The sequence below is a fragment of the Mixophyes fleayi genome, chromosome 6 (assembly GCF_038048845.1).
Source record: "Mixophyes fleayi isolate aMixFle1 chromosome 6, aMixFle1.hap1, whole genome shotgun sequence".
In the NCBI taxonomy this organism is placed as follows: domain Eukaryota; kingdom Metazoa; phylum Chordata; class Amphibia; order Anura; family Limnodynastidae; genus Mixophyes; species Mixophyes fleayi.
The window spans coordinates 192078079-192099193 of record NC_134407.1 but is presented as its reverse complement, the minus strand read 5'-3'; the positions used below and the strand labels follow the sequence as shown (position 1 = coordinate 192099193).

At 39.9% G+C, this 21115-nt stretch overlaps 1 protein-coding gene across 3 annotated transcripts; it reads left to right on the top strand.

Annotated features, from left to right (window-relative positions):
• Positions 1–3058: 3058 nt before the first annotated feature.
• Positions 3059–21106, top strand: NCOA5 (nuclear receptor coactivator 5). 3 transcript variants are annotated; one of them, XM_075177724.1, is made up of 10 exons: positions 3059–3245; positions 8108–8273; positions 8924–9031; positions 12398–12464; positions 13526–13912; positions 16334–16434; positions 16858–16984; positions 17578–17783; positions 19585–19902; positions 20038–21106. In XM_075177724.1, the coding sequence occupies exons 2-10, from the start codon at positions 8129–8131 to the stop codon at positions 20688–20690; spliced, it is 2112 nt and encodes a 703-aa protein (XP_075033825.1). In that variant the 5' UTR covers positions 3059–3245; positions 8108–8128; the 3' UTR covers positions 20691–21106. The 3 variants fall into 3 exon arrangements, with proteins under 3 accessions (XP_075033825.1, XP_075033827.1, XP_075033826.1); XM_075177725.1 differs by having other exon boundaries at positions 3062–3245; positions 17578–17777; XM_075177726.1 differs by lacking the exons at positions 8108–8273; positions 8924–9031.
• The last annotated feature ends 9 nt before the right edge of the window (positions 21107–21115 follow it).

The following is a 21115-nucleotide window of genomic DNA, read 5'->3' as shown; positions in this document are numbered from 1 at the left end:
GCGCTTTTTGGGTATGACCAACTACCGTTCAAAATTTATGCCTCAGTACTGAGGTCACAACCCTGCTCCAGCAGCTTTGCACAACGTTGAATGGAATTGGTTGGATTGCCATGCTACTATTTCTCGCCTCAAAGCTATGCTCACTTCCAGCTTGGTGCTAGAATTTTTTGATGTGCATGTTCCTGTTGTGATCTCTGCCGATGCCTCCCAGCATGGTCTTAGTGCTGTATGCCTGCAGCGTAACAAACCCATCAAGTTTTGCTTCCAGGTCCCTTACTGAAACTGAGCTGTGTTACACTCAGATTGAAAAGGAACTGTTGGCTCTAGTATTTGCTTGTCAAAAGTTTCATGAGTTTATTTGTGAGCATTTAGTGTTGGTTGAGACAGACCACCAACTTGATTACTATTCTCCGCAAACCCATGCATACTGTCTCAGCACAAATTCAACGTTTCATGCTCAAGATCCAAAGATACCATCTAGATGTGGTGTATAAATGTGGAAAGGACCTCCATATAGCTGACGCCTTATCCTGTGCTCACCTCCCGGACTCAGGTGTCCCTAAAGCTAATGGTGACCTGGATGACATGCAGTTTGATTTCCTCTCCTCCAGGCGCATGGAGGAGCTTTGTGAAGCGACATTCATGGATGACCTCTGCCAACGGTTGTCTCGTGTTATTCTGCATGGCTGACCTTCCTCCTTCAAGGAACTGTCTCATGACTTCGTCTTTCTTTGTCTTCAGCGATGAATTAACCCTCTCAGATGGCATCCTTTTGCGAGGTAAGCATTTCATGATACCCTATGCTCTTAGAGGTTTCTATGATCAACAGGCCCACTAGGGGCACCCGGATGCAAGGCCACCATACAGCGAGCTAAGGATGCTGTATTTTTGCCCTCTATGACTGTTGACATTGAGCAGGTTGTCGCTGCCTATGCCCCCTGCAATGGTTTACGCGTCCACCATGCCAAGAAACCACTCACTCTCCATGAGGTTATTGATCTCCCTTGGTCATATGTTGCTATAGATCTCTTTAAATGGAGGGGAAAAGATCACCTGGTGTTAGTGAATTCATATTCCGGTTGGATTGAGATAATCTTCCCAAACTGACACGTGCCACAATCATCAACAAAATGAAAAGAGACTTTTCAGCACATGGCATAACACACAAGCTACTTACTGACAATGCCATTCAGTTCATGAATGGTGAGTTCCAGACTTTCACCAATGAATGGGACATCTCACATTTCACCAACAGTCCTTGCTATCCTCAGTGCAATGGATTAGCAGAAAGGGTAGTTCGTTCTGCGAATCACCTGTTAAAAAAATGTTATAAAGATTGTCCTAATGTGTTTATGGTGCTCTTCAATTTGTGAAATACTGCAAGAGAGGAACTTCCCTCTCATGTTCAACACCTTCTGTCCAGGTGCACCCACACCATCATTCCCACCACCAAGTTCAAAGATTGCAAGTTGAAACCAACATTCAAGATGCTCTGCAGAATTCCAGCTTGCAGCTCAAAGCCACTCATGATAAAACATCCCATTGTTTGAGACCATTGTCCCCTGGGCAGACCGTCCCCATCCAGACACCTTTTGGGTTTGACAACCATGACTATGCAGGGATTTTGCAACAGGCCCAACTGCTATGTGGTACAATCTGACAGTGTTTTGTACGAGTGCAACAGACATAACCTCCTAGGGGTGTGAGAGCCAACACCACCACCTTAGCTGACAATGACTGAGGGTGTCAGATCACCCCTCATCGTGGACAATGGGTCCCCTGAAGAAACATCTATAGGGTTCATCTATAGGGTGCAGGGCAGTCCTATGCCCCGGTCCAATAGTTAGTCTGTTCACACAACGGACACACTACTAGCCTCTTTCTTTGGCACCAGGTCTGGGAGAATTTTCAGGCCTAATCAAAAATTCCAGGACTGTGTTATTTAACCTCCCATTTTCTCAGTTCATGTTTGTTCTTTGTTGCACACTTTTTCCGCATTCAACACTTGTCACACTGTCTTACACCGACACTTGTTTATTCTTTATGTTGAAAAAAAAGGATGTAGATGTATGCTGTATGTGAATGGTGAAAGTTGTATCACTGCCATCCACTTGTTACAGGAAGCGTTTTGTTACACAGGAAGTATTTCTTTATACCGGAAATGCCACCGCAGTCATGTTCTTTTCAACCTGACTGCAGCTAGTAAAGACACACTTCTGCAGCTCTCTAGAATCATATGGTGCTTTGCACAGGGACCACTTTACAAAGTTCCCTGGGGATCCTGTGAAAACAGTTCAGTGAAAATTTACTGATTTTATGGGAATGCTGTTTTAACCAACTCTGCAAATAGGATTCAATGTATCCTATGAAGAAGGCGCCGACACTACACACAAGCGTTCCCAGCAAATGCTAAAAGTAACATAGATTCAGCATATCCCATCGTCTTACTCCGTGGTTCATTACTCTCACCATTCTGGTGTACTGTTGCTGGGGTCTTCCTACTGTTCACACTTTATTTGCAGTACCTGGCATGACAAAAGACAAGTCTGTGAAGTTCTGTCGCGATAGACACAGGTTGCAGTGGGCACAAAGATCCTTTTCAAGCACAGGTTTTCAGTATTAAAAGTCAATAACATGACTTTTGCTAAGAATAAATCCATGTCATATTTATATAATTATATTATTGACCATTATTTCTAGGGTGCCACATAAGGTCTGCATGTGTAATAAACATGTTTCTGTGTTCACTGAATAACACACTGATACTTTGATCAGTAAAGTGTCAAGGAAGGAGTGGGAATGACCTCTGCCATCAAAGATGTCTATCAGTACACAATGAGGGCTGATAAATGTTTGACATTCGCCGTGCTGCTCTCTATCTGTTCTCTGAAGCAATAAAGAGGTGTGTTCTGGGTTGGAAGTAGTAGACATCCAGCGTGCAATACCGGCTTTCACTTTTTATTTTACGTCATCAGCAGCCATTAGCTGCACAGAAGAGTCCGCAGAGAAAATGGCGGCAGGAAGGCCGGTTTTTTTTTTCCCCCCTCTCTCTCCCCAGGGCGCGTCACGTGTGCCGTGCGGGCCAATCAACGGTGGGCAGCCTTAGAGACCAAGAAGGGAGGCGGCCTCTGTTGTAAAGCGAAGTGGCGTGAAGAGGAGACTGGAACGTGTGTGTGTGTCTGCTTTGTGTCCGGGAACGGTTCGTGAGTGACGCCGGGGTATAGGAGAGAGCACAGAGAATCCAGGTGAGCGCCATGTTTCCCCCTCACAGGTCATGTATCACTGGTGTGTATGTGGGACATACGTAGTGTCGCGCACGCAGTGTCACACACACGCAGTGTCACACAGTGCTGCATGCTGTAGAGCGGTGTGTATACAGCAGATGGTCTGTGGGTCACCCTTTGTACACTGGGGATTTACCTACACACGTTTCTATACTGAACATACAATATTGCTTTAGTTACATAACCTATTGTACCCTCTCCTGCACCCGACCTCCTATTTCCCTCGCTTTGTGAGACACACTCTCATACACACTCACACACTCTCATATACACACACACACTCATACACACGCACACTCTCATACATACATACACACTCTCTCGCATACATACACACACTCTCTCGCATACATACATACATACACACACACACACACTCTCTCGCATACATACACACACACTCTCGCATACATACACACACACTCTCCCATCCACATGAGACTCCTTTGGGATCTTCTTTTATTATGTTTAGGAGACACACTTGCCGTAAGAGTTACCCCTTGCTTGCCTGTGCCCAAATGTGATTTGTCATATAATAAAATTAATTTGGGTCTCTGAATGAGACTCTTGTTTTTTGTACTGAGAGGAATGTTAAATTGTTAAATACTTTAAGGTAATTGTTACCTTCTGTTTTAGGTAAGGTGCTATTTTGTGTGCACTTTGTGCCTTGATATGGTCACTTGTGCGTTTCTGCTAATTGTGCACATCATCATCACCATTTATTTATATAGCGCCACTAATTCCACAGCACCGTACAGAGAACTCGCTCACATCAGTCCCTGCCCCATTGGAGCTTACAGTCTAAATTCCCTAACACACACACACACAGACTAGGGTCAATTTGTTAGCAGCCAATTTACCTACCAGTATGTTTTTGGAGTGTGGGAGGAAACTGGAGCACCCGGAAGAAACCCACGCAAACACGGGCATGGGTCCTTTCAAAAAGTGTCCTGTAGGTTCCCAGTCCCTGGAGCTGTAAGGCCTTTTAGGAGGAAAGGGTCTTCATGCTCTCCTTCTCTGCAAGGCTTTTCAAATTTAATTTGTAATAGTCTTCCCCCATCCCCCATAGGAGGGAGCTTCTGAAAAACATGGGGAGTGGGTAGCTCATAATGGTCAATAAAACATGTAAACAAAAATCAAACATGAAGAAGTGCTAAGTGTTATTAAACACCAATGTGAATAAATGTCAATAAAAAAAAATTCTCTGAGACTCCATCCTTACAGGCAGATGTGTAAAATAAACAAAAATAAAACTTCTTGCGAAGCCTTAAAGTGTGACCAAATAAGCATTTCTAGAAATGTAGTGTGTATGTTAAGCCACCCTCCCCCCACCTGGGACTAGCCAGGGGCACATTAGGTTTCTGCTAATCAAGGTTAATATGTTTCTCCATCAGAGAGGCTATCACTTCTTCAGGCATCAGAAGAGATACCACACTTGAACATAGCCAAAAGGCAGGCAGAGTAATAACCAACATATACCCTCCCTGCCACCACCAAAATTAACATTTTACAAGGTCCCCAAAGGTTCACCACAAAGTGTTTAGCACATGTCCAATCACTGTAGTTTAGCAGACAAAGGCTTGATACTCAGTCCACTAGGCAGTGTTAAAATAGTTATACACCAGTAATTCAAAACCATTAAAGAAGTTGTAGAGCAACATGAAAATGGTACCTTTTTTTGTTGTTTAAACTTACAAAGAAGTAAATTTAAAAATGACCACTTATATGCCACAAATGGTTGTGTAGTCTTCATCCCTGTAGATGGAGAAGGTATGGTTATTGTGCTAATAAATTGTGGGTATAACACAGAATGAATCAACTCTTGCTTCATTTCTATTTGTAGATACAGCTTCACCCCCTTCATTAATTAGGCAAGCTCTGCTGCCAAGGTCATTTTATTGACCCACATAAACCAGCTCTGTATCACTGACCATTGTACATGACATTTAAATTAAATACATTGTGTAACTTAATGTAGAAACTGGCCTCCACGTTGGTAAAATTGCTTGAGTTAAAATGGAATGAATTGGTAATTAAAATTGAAAGGCATTTTCATTAAATGATTATTTACACGCAACTACCTAAATATAATGACCTGGAGATATGGAGCATGTGCAGAAAAATAAGGGGGTTATATATAAATTTGAGGCCATTTTTGTCAGAAACCAAACCCGATGCACCATTCCATATGCTCTGCTGCTTCTAACGTTACACTTTTTTTTTTTTTTTATCACTGTCTTGCTTTTTATGAGTCATAAAGGTTTATGATTTCTGTGAATCTAGAATCTCTGTTATGTCTATGGATCTTTGAATTGATAGTGCTCATAACAAGCATCCTGTAAGCTGCTGCTCCACACTGGCTGTGGAGGCATTATCTTGATCATGCAGGAATGATAAGACACCCACTTATGATTTGAAGCATATTGGTATTGATTTGTCTTTTTTTTTTTTTTTTTTTTTTTTACAGCCTGCCTGGCTTAAACTTAGTAGTTGTGCATATCTAGACAACTGAGCTAGCTCATGCATGGGGTAAATAATCATCATCATCATCACCACCAGCTATTTATATAGCGCCACTAATTCTACAGCGCTGTACAGTGAACTCGCTCACATCAGTCCCCTCCCCATTGGAGCTTACAACCTAAATTCCCTAATATATATATATATATACACACACACACACGTCAATTTATTAGCAGCCAATTAACCTACTAGTATGTCTTTGGAGTGTGGGAGGAAACCCACGCAAAAAAACGTGGAAAATATACAAACTCTACACAGATGAGGCCATGGTCAGAAATTGAACTCATGACCCCAGTGCAAAAATCCCCTCAAATTACCCATTTACTTCATTCATAATTTAATTGAGCTCTATGGTAGTATGTCTATAGAGCTAGTAAAATGCAAATAACTGATATCTTAAGTGCTCAAGTGTGAAAATTATGTTGTCATTATGAACATAAGAAGGGACATGTTCTTTCAAAAAGGCAACTGAAATTTTAGATTTGTTGCTTTCATTTTCATGTGTGGGCCAACCACTTGGCACAAGGGTTGACTTGCCAATTTGGTCACCCATGAGTGGTCTGCTTTGTGCCAGAACAGGTGAAATATGACTATTATGAATTTGAAAAAATTGATTATAGGCAAAAAAAGTAGTTTTTATGAAAACTGCTTGGGGTGATGGTCTGTGTTTTTTTGTTTTCATCCATATAACATGCATTTAATGTTTGTAAAACAAATGAGACCAATTTCTAAAAAAATATATATCAAAGTCCTCAGAGGAATTAGGCTAAAACTAGACTAACAGTGGTGCCCTGGAATTGCTACTCCTGTGTCCTCCCTGATCATCCTCAAATCACTGATCTTATAAAAGTGAGATGGAAATGTAAGTCCCATAGGTGTTTCAAATGGCAGTGGGAGTAGTATGTAAATGACAAAGCAGTGCCCTACTCCTTGTATACAAGGTGTTCAGCAGATTTTGATATCTATTTCTCTAGCCTTCATACTGGAGAGTTGTTGTAGCTAGAGAAAAAAATAAAATAAAAATAAATGATAACCGTTCTGAATACTTAACCAAGTATTTGAATTTAAAAGAGTTATGTTTGGGTTCTCTGGCTTGTTGAAGGTCCATCTAGTGAAACTTGGGCAGATAAGCCAAATACCATTTAATCACTTTTAAAAACTGGTTTAAATGAGTACTTTGCTTGGAATACTTAGTTTGTGGCTAACCAATTAAGCATTTTGCCAATACTACAGGCCACTGGTTGCGGAGGACAGTAAAATTTCCCTTGAATCTTTCTTTTGAAAAGGTCTTATTTTGAATTACATGCGTGTTGTGCAGGCAATTGTAGTTGAAAGGATTGCCTGGGTGATTTTGTAGTCTTGGTAAATACTGTAAGCCCCTCATTTTTTTCGACCTGTGTATTCATTAAAAGCGCTTCTACAACCTTTACCCTCGGCAGAATTCTGTTGAAGGTTGAGGAAATCCCATTGCACACCAAACAGAGCCAAAACATGGTTTGTTTGTTAAAAATGTATAATCTAGGAAAACGGTCATGCCACGTTTTTGAGGACCACCTATCTGTGTCAGCGCTGATTATAACCTGACATAAAGTCTGGCTTTGTCTTCTATGGAAAATTTTGCAGGAGTCGTGTTTGTAGACAAAGTTTACTTGGTATTTTCTTCCATTGTTAATCCTAAAAAGACATTTAACTTTGCAATGGTAAAGACGTTGTTAGGTTTAATTCTCTGTACATATGTTTTGCAATTTTACAATAAACTAGTACGTAATGTATGAAAATGGCTTTGTTTGGGTGTTTTTCATCTTGAACTAGTACTTTTTATTTTATTTGTTTAAGCTGTTCGTTTTGGTTTTTCAGAATACCCTTGGCTGGCATTATTTAGCAGATCTGTGGCGGCTTATGCAGAAAACGCGTGCCAAACCATGCTAAAATAGTTGAAATGTGTCTTAATTTTGCTCTGCTTAAAATCCTTTTTAACGTAAGATTGAATGGTTTGAATAATTTAAAGAAAAGTCAGTGGCGAATAGTGACTAGTGCATCATGTTAAAGGGAAGCTCAGATCATCAATGTGAAAATTTGTAATCCAGTTCTAGTCTAACAAGGGACATTACAGGTCAATACATCTCAACATACAAACAAAAAAACACGCTCTGGTAAAATCGATTTCTTTGAATTAAGGATGTACAGCTGTACTGAACCACTATATTGAATCTGCGTTTTGGAAAGCTGAATTCTTATAGTGTGTTGGCTGTATCTTGTTTTAAATATTCTATACATGGCCATTTTTTCTTTTTGCGAAGTTCCGTTGGAATTTGTGAACCATGCCTCGTCAAAAGATCAAGAATCGAACAGACAGCGAGGATCCCAACGATTTAGACCGAAGAATTTTTGTCGGCAATTTACCCACAAACCAGATGAGTCGTGAAGATATGGAAGGCCTGTTTTCCAAATATGGAAAGATTAGTGGTTAGTACTGTTTTATACCCTTTAATAGGAAATTACCAGAAGACTTCCGGTAAATTTATTTGTGATGTTGTGTTTAAATAAATGCTACATTTTAAGCAGATGTAGAACATTACTGATTTTGAAAGAGCAGTTGCTTTACATTTGATAACTTTCCTGTTACTACAGTTCGTTAATATGTACTGTAGTGTTTCAGTAAAAGCTAGAAAACTTTTGTTATTGTATCAATATTTTTCATAGTAGTTAGCTGTTATTCAACTGTGGGAAAATTTAAGCTTAGTTGCCAGTACCACCGTGCCACAAGTGGCCATGTTTTTTTTTAGAAAAATGGAAGGATGATGCTCATCCTCCAAAAAAAATCCTCTGACATGAGAGCCATTATTTTATTTAGCTCTCATTATAAAGGTTGCTGTTATGACTATAATATGTGAAGTATATCTGTTTTATTATTTTTTTAAAAAAATTTGCGCATTATCTGAAGTTGAAAAAATTGCCCCAATACTGAGGCTTTCAACCTTATTCAAGCTTCTGCTCCACTTGCTGTTGCTTCAATTTTTTAAATGGTTAGGCATCTTATTTTCTGACTGCACCTCAGACTAAAGCGCCAGAAGAATTGTGCTGCTTACCAGCTGTAACTGCTATTCATTTTCCAGGCCTCACTCTGTTCCGTGGCTATGGGTTTGTGCAATTTGAACGTGAAGAAGATGCAGAAGCTGCAGTGAAGGGTGAAAAGGGTCGTCCTTATAAAGGGTATAGATTAGGTAAGGCTAATTCTGTAGCGGATTTTAACACAATAATGAAATTAAAAATCTATTCTTCAGAATGCTGTCTATTTATTTTTTGGGGCTGGTGGGTCTGTTTGCTGCATTTTTCAACACAAATGTTCATATGTTGGCTTCTAGTAAGAACAGTAGATTTAAGGCTACTGTTTCCTGTTGCCAAGAAACTTATACGGTTATGGCCTTTCAGTTTACCTGACCTATAATGACCTGAGGCTAGAACAGTTCACTCTTGGGATTCTGATGCTGTCTTCCAAAAAGCAGTGCATGGAGAAAAATGCAGATTTTTTTTTTATTTATTTTTTTCCCCCGCGGTTCTTTAAAAATATTCTGTCAAACTTGGGCCTTGCTAAATTAAAGAAACTAACTGGTATTGACATGAAAAACAAAACGTTGGTGTCCGACATTTGGGGACAATTTTTATACATATTAATTGGTGCTCACCTTTGATGACTGCAAGGTCTTTCCTGCTTCCAATTCCTGAATTTTATATTTTATGTTCCTCTGTTGAATACATTATACACATGGATTGATGTCCCAGGTCAGTGTACGGAGGGCTGTCTTATTGCCAAGAAATATATGCAATTCAGATGTACTGTTCTACAGCCTTTATGGATTGCCGAGAGAGAATAAAGTTTAATTTCTAGAGGGGTTTTTCTCTCCACCCGTAAATCGCATCTATTTGTGCATAGTCAAATAAAAAGAAAACAAAATCTGTCTCTACACTTAGGGGGGTATTCAATTGACGGCGGGATCGACGAAAATCCCGCGCTCAAAGAATAATACCGTTAATACGGTAATTACTCGCTGGATTTCAGCTCGCAGCTCCCTGAGCGAGTAAATTACCGTATTAACGGTATTTACGCGCAGGATTACCGTATTAACGGTAATTTTCTTTGAGCGCGGGATTGCCGTCAATTGAATGCATAAATTATTTGGTGTCAATCGGGCACTTTAAAAATTCAAATAACATCCCGACGACTCCTCGCCACGGCAAGCCTCGGACGTAGTGATTACTCTACAGACAAGGATGTATATTAATTTGTCAGAAATCAAACTCTTCGCGTTGTCTGCTTTCTATTCGTGGCGGCTTTATGGCTCACTACAGCTTATGGTACATGACGACATGTTTTTCGAAAACTTGTGTTTTTGTTATTTACCTCTATTTTCTTTATACCGCAAATTCCAGCTTTGAGAAGGCCTACCTGATATCAAAGATCTGGCAGGATTGGAAAGAAAAAAATTTGGTTCACATTTCTGAGAATTTAATTAGGATCATGTTCTGCGTTAAATATTTGGACCATGCTATCCAGTGGGCTCTGGTTCTTAGTGAAGTGATAGACTGCATTGTTCAGATTATCAGTTCAACTCACAAAATCTGTTTCCTGTCTTCAAGGCCCAACTCCATGGTTTTAGGTGTGTGTGGTTTCGGGTTTTTTGTTTTTTTTGAATTACTATCTTAATTAACTGCTGTGTGGGAGGGAGAGCTCAAATCTGATATTGGTGGGTACAACTTGATTTCCTAACTGAATTTATGCCAATTGTCTTACAGTTTCTGATGGGTTACAAACCTAGATAGGGCAGTTTACATAATTCAGAAGATATTTTTGTAAAGAAAAAATGCATACATTACATTTAGATCAGACTACTTTGCAGAAATTCTACTTTGTAAATACTGAGATCTTTGTTGGTCTCAATATAGCTATATATGATATGGGGGCAGAGAAACACTGCACATTATTTTTAGCTGATAGACAACTGATAATTTGGGTAACTTTAACATATTTGCTTACTTCATTATCACTAACTGTTTAAAGCAATAATCTGTTTTGCGGGAATGGTTTAGTTTTTCTTCTAATACAATTGTCTACCTTGAACTGGTAGGCAGTAATGGGTCTACCATGGTATGTATGTTTAGGTCTGAAAATAAAAAAAATAAATTTATATATATATATATATATATATATATATATATATATATATATATATATATATATATATATATATATATATATATATATATATATATATATATATATATATATATATATTTTAGCAATCACATTTTCAGAACTAACATTCACTTTCCATACTTAATTTTTTTTTTTTGTTATAAAAATAAGCATATTGTATGGTAATTATGTGTTTTTTCCTTTTAAAATAAGAAGCAATGCAATATTTTATTTCTTCAGTTCACTAGATGGAATTTTTTTGTCTCCGGCCACTAAATTACCGCTCGCAGCGTAATATGGACATCTATAAACCTTTAAGTGCGACCACCTTATAACGTATGATAGCTGGCTCTCACTGTACTTGGCTATGTACTTTAGTGAGCTGTGAGAAATCCAGCTCACCATCGGGGAGTAAATGAGTTTCCGTTCCGGCACACGGTGATCTCTGTGCACGTTGTCACAATGATGGGCGCTTGCTTTCCAAAACTGAAAATAAATGTTGAACTTAATCGTGATTTATTTTGGCCGTATAAGTACACCAAACTTCCAGTAGGTATCAAGTATACTTCGTGCGTTGCGTTCGTTTTGTGAAAGCAAGGGTAGAATCATGTAAAAGTGCATTTATATGTCTTTGCACCCCACCCCTTTAGTGCCAATAAATGTAAACATATATATGCCATACCCAAAAAGAACCCTATATGACTAGGGGAAAATATATTTGGTTTGGGTAGAGTCTTAACAAAAAATAAAAAATACTTCTTGGTGAAGCGTTAATAAATGGTAGAGCCACCTGCGGTGCAAGCTTGGCACAGACCTTCATCAGCGAAAGGGTTAACGGTTGGTAAATGTTCTATTCTAAGATGAGCAGCTGAATTTATTGCTCACACAAGATTATACTACTTAAAAGCAAAATATCAAATTTGCGTAAATATGCCAAGCTTTTGATTATTCTTAAAATTAATGGATAGTCGCAAGGCAAATGTGTGTTTTCTTTTTTTGTTCTTTTAATTTTTTCCATGCTCCTGGAACTTTAAAAACAAAAACATACAATTCTGCACTTAAATGCTTGTCTGACAAGTTTGTGTAACCAAGCATTTACCAAGTGTTTGGTATGTAAGATCTATGGAAGTGAGGAAACATTCTCACTGTCACCCTCCTGTTTATTTTGCTTCCCTTTACAACCAGTGCTGGAGTTAAGTTTAACTTGGTAATGGTTATTTTGACTGAAAATTTGTACAGTGGTTTAGACAATATTACACTTACTGCAAATAAACATCCAGTTAACCTCTTTCCTTGGTAGCTGTTTTATTTGTTTGTTTGTTTTGTTATAGATATACTCTTAAATGCTTTCACCTCTTTCAAGTTATTGAACAGATGGGTTAATTGTGCTTTACAGATATTAACAAGGCAGCGGAAAGAAGAAACATGAATAAGGCTCCATCCAGGTCCAGTCCAACACGAAGGTAAAGTACTTGCGAGCCATTCGTGGTCTTCTATAGGTTGGGTTCCCTGGAACAAGTCTTCTCCAACAACATCTTCACAAACTTGCAAATTACATTACCGGACTTCATCCCACGCTAATGCAACGACCATTTAAAATTTGGATTCGGTAATGTCGCTAAAATCAAAAAAGCAAAACAAAAAAAAAAACCTGCTGCAATTTTGGAATAAATGACGTTTGCGTGTTGCGTTGCGTTCTCAGCATAACTTTTCATAATAAAACTTATATCGAAAAGATGTGTAAAACTGGTATACAAGCTTGCCTCTGCTCTCAAAAATAAACCAAAAAAAAACCAAATATAAGTTATGTGTACAGCAAACTATTTCAATACTGTTGCGTTTTCCAGAATTCTCATTGTGGCCCTTATTGCTTTTATAACCTAAGGGACTGGTATTGGTTGAACTTTTCATTAACTTAAACCTTGTATAGTTCTTGGCTTTCAGAAATACAAAACACAAATCGTTGAATATTTTCTTTCTAAAATAACCTTTTCAGACTAGGTAAATGTTTATGCCTTAACCCCTTTTCAAACAACCTGGCATTCTTCTCTAAATATGATGAGCTTAACTAAAACATTACATTAATAGAAGCAAACAACTTTAAATAAAATGCACTATATAAACAAAACTTTTGAAACGGGCACAATATTCGGTAATCGCTTGCAAATGTTAATCGTGTAAATTTCGCTCTACATCGATTTCTACAACAGCCAGTGAATTCCTTTTAAAAATAAAGAGAAGCCTTTGAAACTTCAGTGTCTTTTGTTATCAGGTTTGCCTATTTTTGTTAATCTTCCTATTAATTTATAAATTGGTATCGGTGATCTTTATGTTCTAAGTCTGGAAGAATTAACTACGCACGTTGACGCATGACGCTGTACAATCGCGCCGTAAAAAAAAGAAATTCTTAAATGTCGCATCATTTCGGTTTGAATGTTTGTAGAGGGTAGGAGCTGTTTGTGATGTTTCTGAACTTGAATTAACAGTCCTGTTTCGTTTTTGTTTTGTTTTTTTGGTGCTTCAGAGAATTGTATGACTATGAGGACAGCCAGGAGCCAAGACGTGATCGCTCCCCTCTACGCTCAAGCCCCAGGAGAGACAGTAGAGAACCGCGAGATAATAGAGATTCACGAACAGCTCGGGACACTCGCGAAGTACGGGAACAAAGAGATGTAAGAGATACTCGTGACTCCAGAGATTTGAGAGAAGGCCACAATACTAGGGATGCACGTGATCCCCGGGATGCTCATGTCCTCAGAGATGCACGTGACCTTAGAGATTCAAGAGATCTTCGTGACCCAAGAGACATAAGAGATGCTAGGGAAATACGCCTACGTGATCCCCGTGATGTAAGAGAGCTACAAAATCCATTGATTGACCGTTACCGAGAAGGGCATGATCCATTATACAGGTATGAGCAGCTAGTTAAATAACTTATTTTTATTTATTTATTTTAAATCTTCAAAAACAGTGGTCTGTGTTGCATGACATAGTTTTTTTTTAGTCATTCAAAGTAGAAGTATCAATCTTCTTTTACTTAAACCTTTTAGGGTGGTTTTTGAGGATTTTTGTTTTTTTGGAAAAACAAATGGTAATAAAGCAATAGCAAAATGTAATACACAACTGTCAACCATATCTAGGTGCTGCACGCATTCAAGTAAAATCCATATTGTGGTGAATCATACCTTTTTTAATAGTTTTATTAAGGTAATAACATGAATATATAGAATAATATAAACAATCTTCATGTTTGTGTAACAATTGCACTTTTGGAAAGGATTTCCACTAGATTTTGGAACATAGCTACGGGGAGCCACATCCATTCAGTCACAAGAAAATACGTAAGGTTGAGCACTGCTGTTGGGCATTAATGCCTGGCTTGAAGATGGTGTTCCAGTTCAGTCCAAAGATGTGCGATGGAGTTGGGGTCTGGGCTCTGTGCAGGCCAGTCAAGTTCTTCCATAGTTTTTGAAAGACCTCACTTTGTGTTCAGGGACATTGTCCTGCTGAAAACAAGAAAGGGTCTTTCCCTAACTGTTGCCAAAAAGAGCGAAGCACACAATTCTCTAGAATGTTATTGTATGCTGTAGCATAAAGGTTACTCTTCACTGAAACTAAAGGACCCAGGTAAAACTATGAAAAAAAGCCCCCATTTATCTACAGTTGACAGTACGCATGTGAGTAGGAAGCGTTCTTCTGGCTTTTACCAGCCCCAGATTCATGCTTCACATGGTGAAACTTGATTCATCACTCCAGACCGGCGGTTCCCAGGGGTGCCGCGGCGCTGTCACTGGGGTGCCGCGAGCCAGACAAAAAAAAAAAAAAAAAAAAGAGAAGACCGAAACTTACCAATCAGCGCGGCGCCGGGACCCAGCAGCCTCCTCTCTCCCGCAGCTGTCACTGACGTCTATATCCAGTGACAGCTGCGGGAGAGAGGAGGCTGCTGGGTCCCGGCGCCGCGCTGATTGGTAAGTTTCGGTCTTCTCTTTTTTTTTTTTTTTTTTTGTCTGGCGTGGGGCAGAGTGAAAAGGATGGTGGCAGCGGAGGGGGGCAGCGTGACAGAGGGCTGCAGATGCGGCAGCGTTGCAGAGGGGGCAGCGTGCCTGGGGGTAGAGGAGGGGGACAGCGTGGCAGAGGAGGGGACAGAGGGCAGAGGAGGGGGCAGCGTGAGAGAGGGCAGAGGAGGGGGGACAGAGTGCCTGGATGCAGAGGGGGCATTTTTGCATACAACTAAATAAGTATTTTTGTCGTGACCTAAATACTTATTACAATTTTTTGACCCAACTACTTCCAAAACAGGACTGCTCAGTAATTATTTTGGAGGGGTGCCTTGAAAAGATTTGGAGACTCTAAGGGTGCCGTGAACTGCAAAAGTTTGGGAACCACTGCTCCAGACAATGTTTCCACTGCTCCGGTGCCCAATGACTTTGTGCACTACACCACTCCATTCGATCTTTGGCATTGCACATGGTGATCTGAAGTTTGCGTGCTGCTGCTCGGCACTCGAAACCCAATCCAAGAAGGTCCCAATGAACACAGAGGCAGTTAGAACTTTGTAGTGGGTGTTGCAACAGAGAACAGACTATTTTTACACTTGGGGCTTGTGTTCTGTGAGCTGATGTGGGATTACCTTGCACCTAAGCTGTTCACCCTTGACGTTTCCACATTAAAGTAACCGCTGTTACAGTTGACTGAAGCAGCTCTAGCAGGGCATGAAATTTGACCAACTGACTTGTTGGAAAGGTGGCATTCTATGACCATGCTGGAAGGCTCTGAGCTTCAGTATGACTCACTGTACTGCTAATGCAATTGTTAGCAATGGATGTGGGTGAAATGGCCAAACACACCAATTAGAAGTGATGTTCACATACTTTTGGCCATGCAGTGTGTTTGTAAGTCTATCCCCAAAATATAAACTGTTTATCTACACCTTTCTGATGCAACAATTAGAATTTATTACACTTGAGGTAGTTTACAGTATTTTGGCAATGAAGCCACTTCATATTATTCTGGTTTAGAGCAGTGGTTCTCGCAGCTACAGTTAGACCACAGTGCTTGTGTTATGAATCTTGTACCTGGCCAACTACGAGGAGAGGCAAAAAAGCACACTATTGGTGGCAACAAATGTATAAAATGTATAACCAGTGAATGGTATGATTTCATTATGGACTACTATTAATGCAGGTGATAGTTTGGGGTTCAAAAATATAAACCATGGCTGTTTTTGCTTTCTACATACCGATTCTGGAAAGCTTTTCTGATAAAGTTAATTTGTTGTGACATGAAAAATGTATCCATACAAAGTTTTACTTCCATGGTTTATTTTCCCCAGATTTGATGATGTGTTTGATAAGTATCGGCTTGATGAGTTGTATCGAAAGAAAGAGGACTTCTTTGATCGTTATAGAGATCCCCTGGATAGACACCCAGATGGTGCGTAGTTTTCAGTAACGACGAAATAATTTTCAGCCCTTAAAAAAATGAACCTCCACCTAGTAGAATTTCTGAAACCCTCCCCCTGCCATTGTTGATAATTCTCACACCTTCACGGCTAACAACCATGGATAAATATGAATGTATAACTTTAACTTGTGATGTGTCATTATATCTGGTTTTACTGCTGCTGGGGCAGCTTAAGTTTTTAAGCCCTGGAGGATTGATAGTTGGTGGTGCCAGCAGTGAGTGTGGTGCACCAGTTGAGGGAGGGTGGGGGTGCTTATTTGTAAAAAATCTAATTTGGGTGGAAATATTTGTATAGAAATGGTTTAATATTTTTCACGAGCAAAGTTTGGCTACCCGTCTGTGTGCCCTTGAGACTTTTACTTTTAACTTAGATGTTTTGTTTTATCAATGCAGAACGCTTTAAGCGTGAGGAGCGTCGACGAGAGGAGCTATACAGGCAATATTTTGAGGACATTCAGAGGAGAGTTGATGCTGAACGCCCTGTAGACTGCTCTGTTGTGGTTGTTAACAAACAGTCAAAGTAAGAATGTTTTTGTTTGCGTTCATTTTGCCTGAATGACATGTTCTTTCGGGCTGGGTACGCTTTACCGATGTCCACTACTCCGACATGGAGAAGGCCTGCAAAGAAAATCCGAAATTATGAAAAATCGATTGGAAAAGAAACACACTTGCCTTCAACCCGACGCTGGAGATCTTCGATGGGAGCACCATGATGACAGCAAGTGATTCCAATTAGAGAAGTGTTCGGCACTGCAGGGTGACGTCTGTCAATAGAAATTTAAAGCATCAACGTGAGGTTAAGTGTTTAAACACTTAACCTTAGGGGTCCCCACATTGCAGCTTTAAATTTAGACGTCAGCCTACAGTGCCGAACACTTCTCCAATCGGAATCACTTGCTGTCAGCATGGTGCTCCCATCGAAGATCTCCAGCGTCGGGTTGAAGGCAAGTCTGTTTCTTTTCCAATCGATTTTTCATAATTTCGGATTTTCTTTGTAGGCCTTGTACATGTTGGAGTAGTGGTAATCGTAAAAGCGATTACCACCGGTTATTTCAGGTAACAATATGAGATGAAGTGTTCTAATATAAAGTATAAACATGCTTGTTTTTCCAGGGAGTATGCAGAGTCTGTGGGGCGGAAGGTCCGTGACCTGGGCATGATGGTGGACTTGATATTTTTGAATACAGAGGTATCTTTAACGCAAGCTTTGGAAGATGTTACTAGAGGAGGCTCACCTTTTGCAATTGTGATAACCCAGCAGCACCAGGCTCATCGATCTTGCACTGTGAATATCTTGTTTGGAACTCCCCAAGGTAAAGGTCTGTCAGTCACTTTTTTACATATAATAGAAGGTTGTAATTCGTGTTCAAACTTTGGGTCATTAGCAAAACACATTTTCCAGGATCCTCAAAACAAGGGACTACTAGCAATTCAGACAGATAGTTACACTAGTGGGCAACATTCACCTCGGTATTCTGTACATCACCGGCACAAAGTGCACCCCTGCCCCCATAGCGTTTAGAGAATGAAAACAAATATCCAATTGTATTCCATGGTTGTGAGAGTTGAATAAATGTGACCTTTCTTTACCAAAAGAAGGTACATGCCCTGTGCTACTGCAGAGTGGTCAGATGTATATTTGGGGAAGTTGTGGTCTTATATTGGACCCCGAGCACAGATACAATTACTGGGCCAATGAAAAGAAGGTAATCTTGGTCGTCTTCGCTCATCAGTGATGCATGTTGTATACCTGCATCAGGAGAGCGATGCTTCAGTGACCTTGCCCCTATCGACAAGACACTAGTGGTCAATTGTTTGAGCATTGAATGTAAATATATATGTAAAAATGCATAGGTATTTTTTTATTTTGCATTCAAGTTTTTGCCTTTGGTGGCCAGGACTCCTTTGCGTTGAATGGAGAAATTCACGCAAGTAGATTAAAAATCCAGTACATTGCCATTAACCGTTCTGCTTTGTGAATTCTGTACAGCATCACCACAAAGTGCACACTGCCCCTCCCCCCATACAATATAGAAAGTAAAAACAAACAAAACATCCGATTTCATTTCCTGGCTATGAGACGTTTGTGGAAATGGGAATGAAGTTCTGGCTATGGCTAGTGCTAAGTGTTAGCATTGGGTTGAATTTCTTTCATTCTTGTAGAGCACTACGAATGATGTAAACAGTATAACACAGCTTAAAGAACTAGGCCAACATTGAAACACTTGTCTAATTATTTTTTTCTTCATTGTTTGTTACCTGGTCGTTGCCTCCATTGAATGTGGAGGCTGCGTATAATGACTTGCTTCATTGCTAGCCCTCTTCCCGACCCATATTCTAATGTAACAGCACAGTGATGGTCCCCATGAAGATGTCCAACCCCTGAACCCCACAGAGCTCAACATATTTAGTCAAGCTGTGGTATCTTTTCCCTTTGTCAGTATGTTATATCTGTAGCTTTCTCATTTGGCCTCAATCCATCACGCCCTCTACCTTCTGTGTGTCCCTTTTTAATGTTATTGCTGTGCAGCCAATGGCCATGCATTCTATATTCACAATAGGCTACTATGTTGGTGTTTCTTTAAACGAGCCTGCTGGTTCATAGACTGGCTGTTGACTTCTACATTATTTTGTCAATACATGGGATAAAGTAAACGGTGGTTCACACTTTAAGTATTTGTTTCATATGTATGTGCATGACTTTCGATCACCCTCCACTGTAAGACTTGTACTCTGCAAATATATACATAACCTAGTAGAAACTGACCCTCTGCATTGTATGTATACTTGCTATCTAGTAAGTGATTGTGATTAGCAGTCTTTTATAGTGCAAAAACCTATCATTGTCCTTCAATAGGGTATTAATGGTCTGATGTGCATAGCAAAAATATTCCCGTGATCTAATCTTTGGTCAGTGCCTGAGACACTTTGAATATGTGTTCATTTTATATAAAACCATGTGACTTTTTACGTTTCTATGCACTTTCAGTACATTTAATACTGGAAAATTTTTCAAAGATGTATATTATGTGCACATGAGAATTTGTGTAGCAATTGTAGAGCCGTCATTATTTCATTACAATAGGGTGGTTATAATGTAGCAATAATGTCACATTGCAGAACATCGAAATATGCCACTTGCTGATGCCATGGTGCTTGTGGCAAGACACTATGAACGCTTCAAAACAGAGACCCGGGAGAAGGAACGTGAAGATATTGCACGGCAAGCTGCCAAGCTGTCTGCAGAAGCTATCTTAAAAGAGCGTGGTCCATCTCTGGAGGAGGGAATAAGAGGCCCTCATCCTCCAGGGATAATGACTCTTCTTGGGTTGATTGCCGATAATCGATATGTTACTGCAGATGAAATAGACAAAGTTATTCTCTATTTACGGGAGCGAAAGGAGAGGCTGCTGGCCATGTCCGCTGACCCATTAACATGTAAGTATCATTGCATTGGTTAATTAGGGAACTTCTTTCTTTGCCTGTATCCATATTTTTAAGTGTATTCTCCACCCTTTTTTTTTTCCTTTTTTATATTTTATTTTTTTCCCCCCTCCCCTTCCCCCTTTACAGCACTCTCAAGGCCATCATTGGGACCATCTTCAGCACCTTCACATGAAGGAGCATCTACCATTGCCAGCAATCAAACCTTGCAGATGACTCAACAGCTGACTTCTACACCAGCGACTCAAACTGTGAGCAACCCTCAACAGGAGCTGCAAGCAAAAATTCTCAGTCTGTTCAACAGCGGAGCTTCTACTGCTGCTGCCAACCCATCCATTTCTGCAGCAGGATCTGTAGGTGCCCCAGGCCAAAGCTATGGAAATATGTCCAACAATCAACAACGGGCATCAGTGCAGATGGATGCATCAAGTCTTGGCCCGTCTTCACAGAGATCTCAGCCTGTCTTGGGCCAGCTTCCTAATTCCATGGTCCAAGGTGAAGGCATAAGGGGTGCAGTGCCAAGACCTGTACCCTCTCCACAGATGCAGGGTTTATATGGGCAACTTCCAAATCGTGGTCAAGCACCTGGCAATATACCTAGTCAGAGACCAGGAGCATCTTCAGGCATAAACTTTGATAACCCTAGTGTGCAGAAGGCTCTGGACACACTGATCCAGAGTGGGCCTGCGCTTTCTCACTTGGTGAGCCAGACGGCAGGACAGGCTGTACGCAGTGGGCCCCCACAACAGCCTGCTATGGGCTCTTATCCCCGTCACTATTAGATCCAGGCTCTAGGCCACACAGATCTGTTATTTACTTATAGTGGGAATCTACTAGTGCATTTCTTAACATTTTGAGGAGCGGTTTTGTTTTTGTCTATTTTAGTTTGTCTTTTGATCATCTGTTTTTGTTAATCTGTTTAATATACAAATCTCACTAAGGAAAAGGACTTTAATTTACTTTGCACAACTGAGCTGCAGCTATGGATGTGACTTGTGTTTTTTTGTTTTTGTTTTTTTTTTCTCCCCATCCTCTTAGCTACAAAGAATTTTGCATTAGTGAAATTGTTTAGTGATGTTTATTCCATACATTGTTCTGTATGTTAAATTACATGAAAATGTATTCTGTTGTAAACAACTTTTTTAAGTAAAAAGTTTATTAAAAAAAAAATAAAAAAACCCACATACTTGAAATTGAATATTTTGCC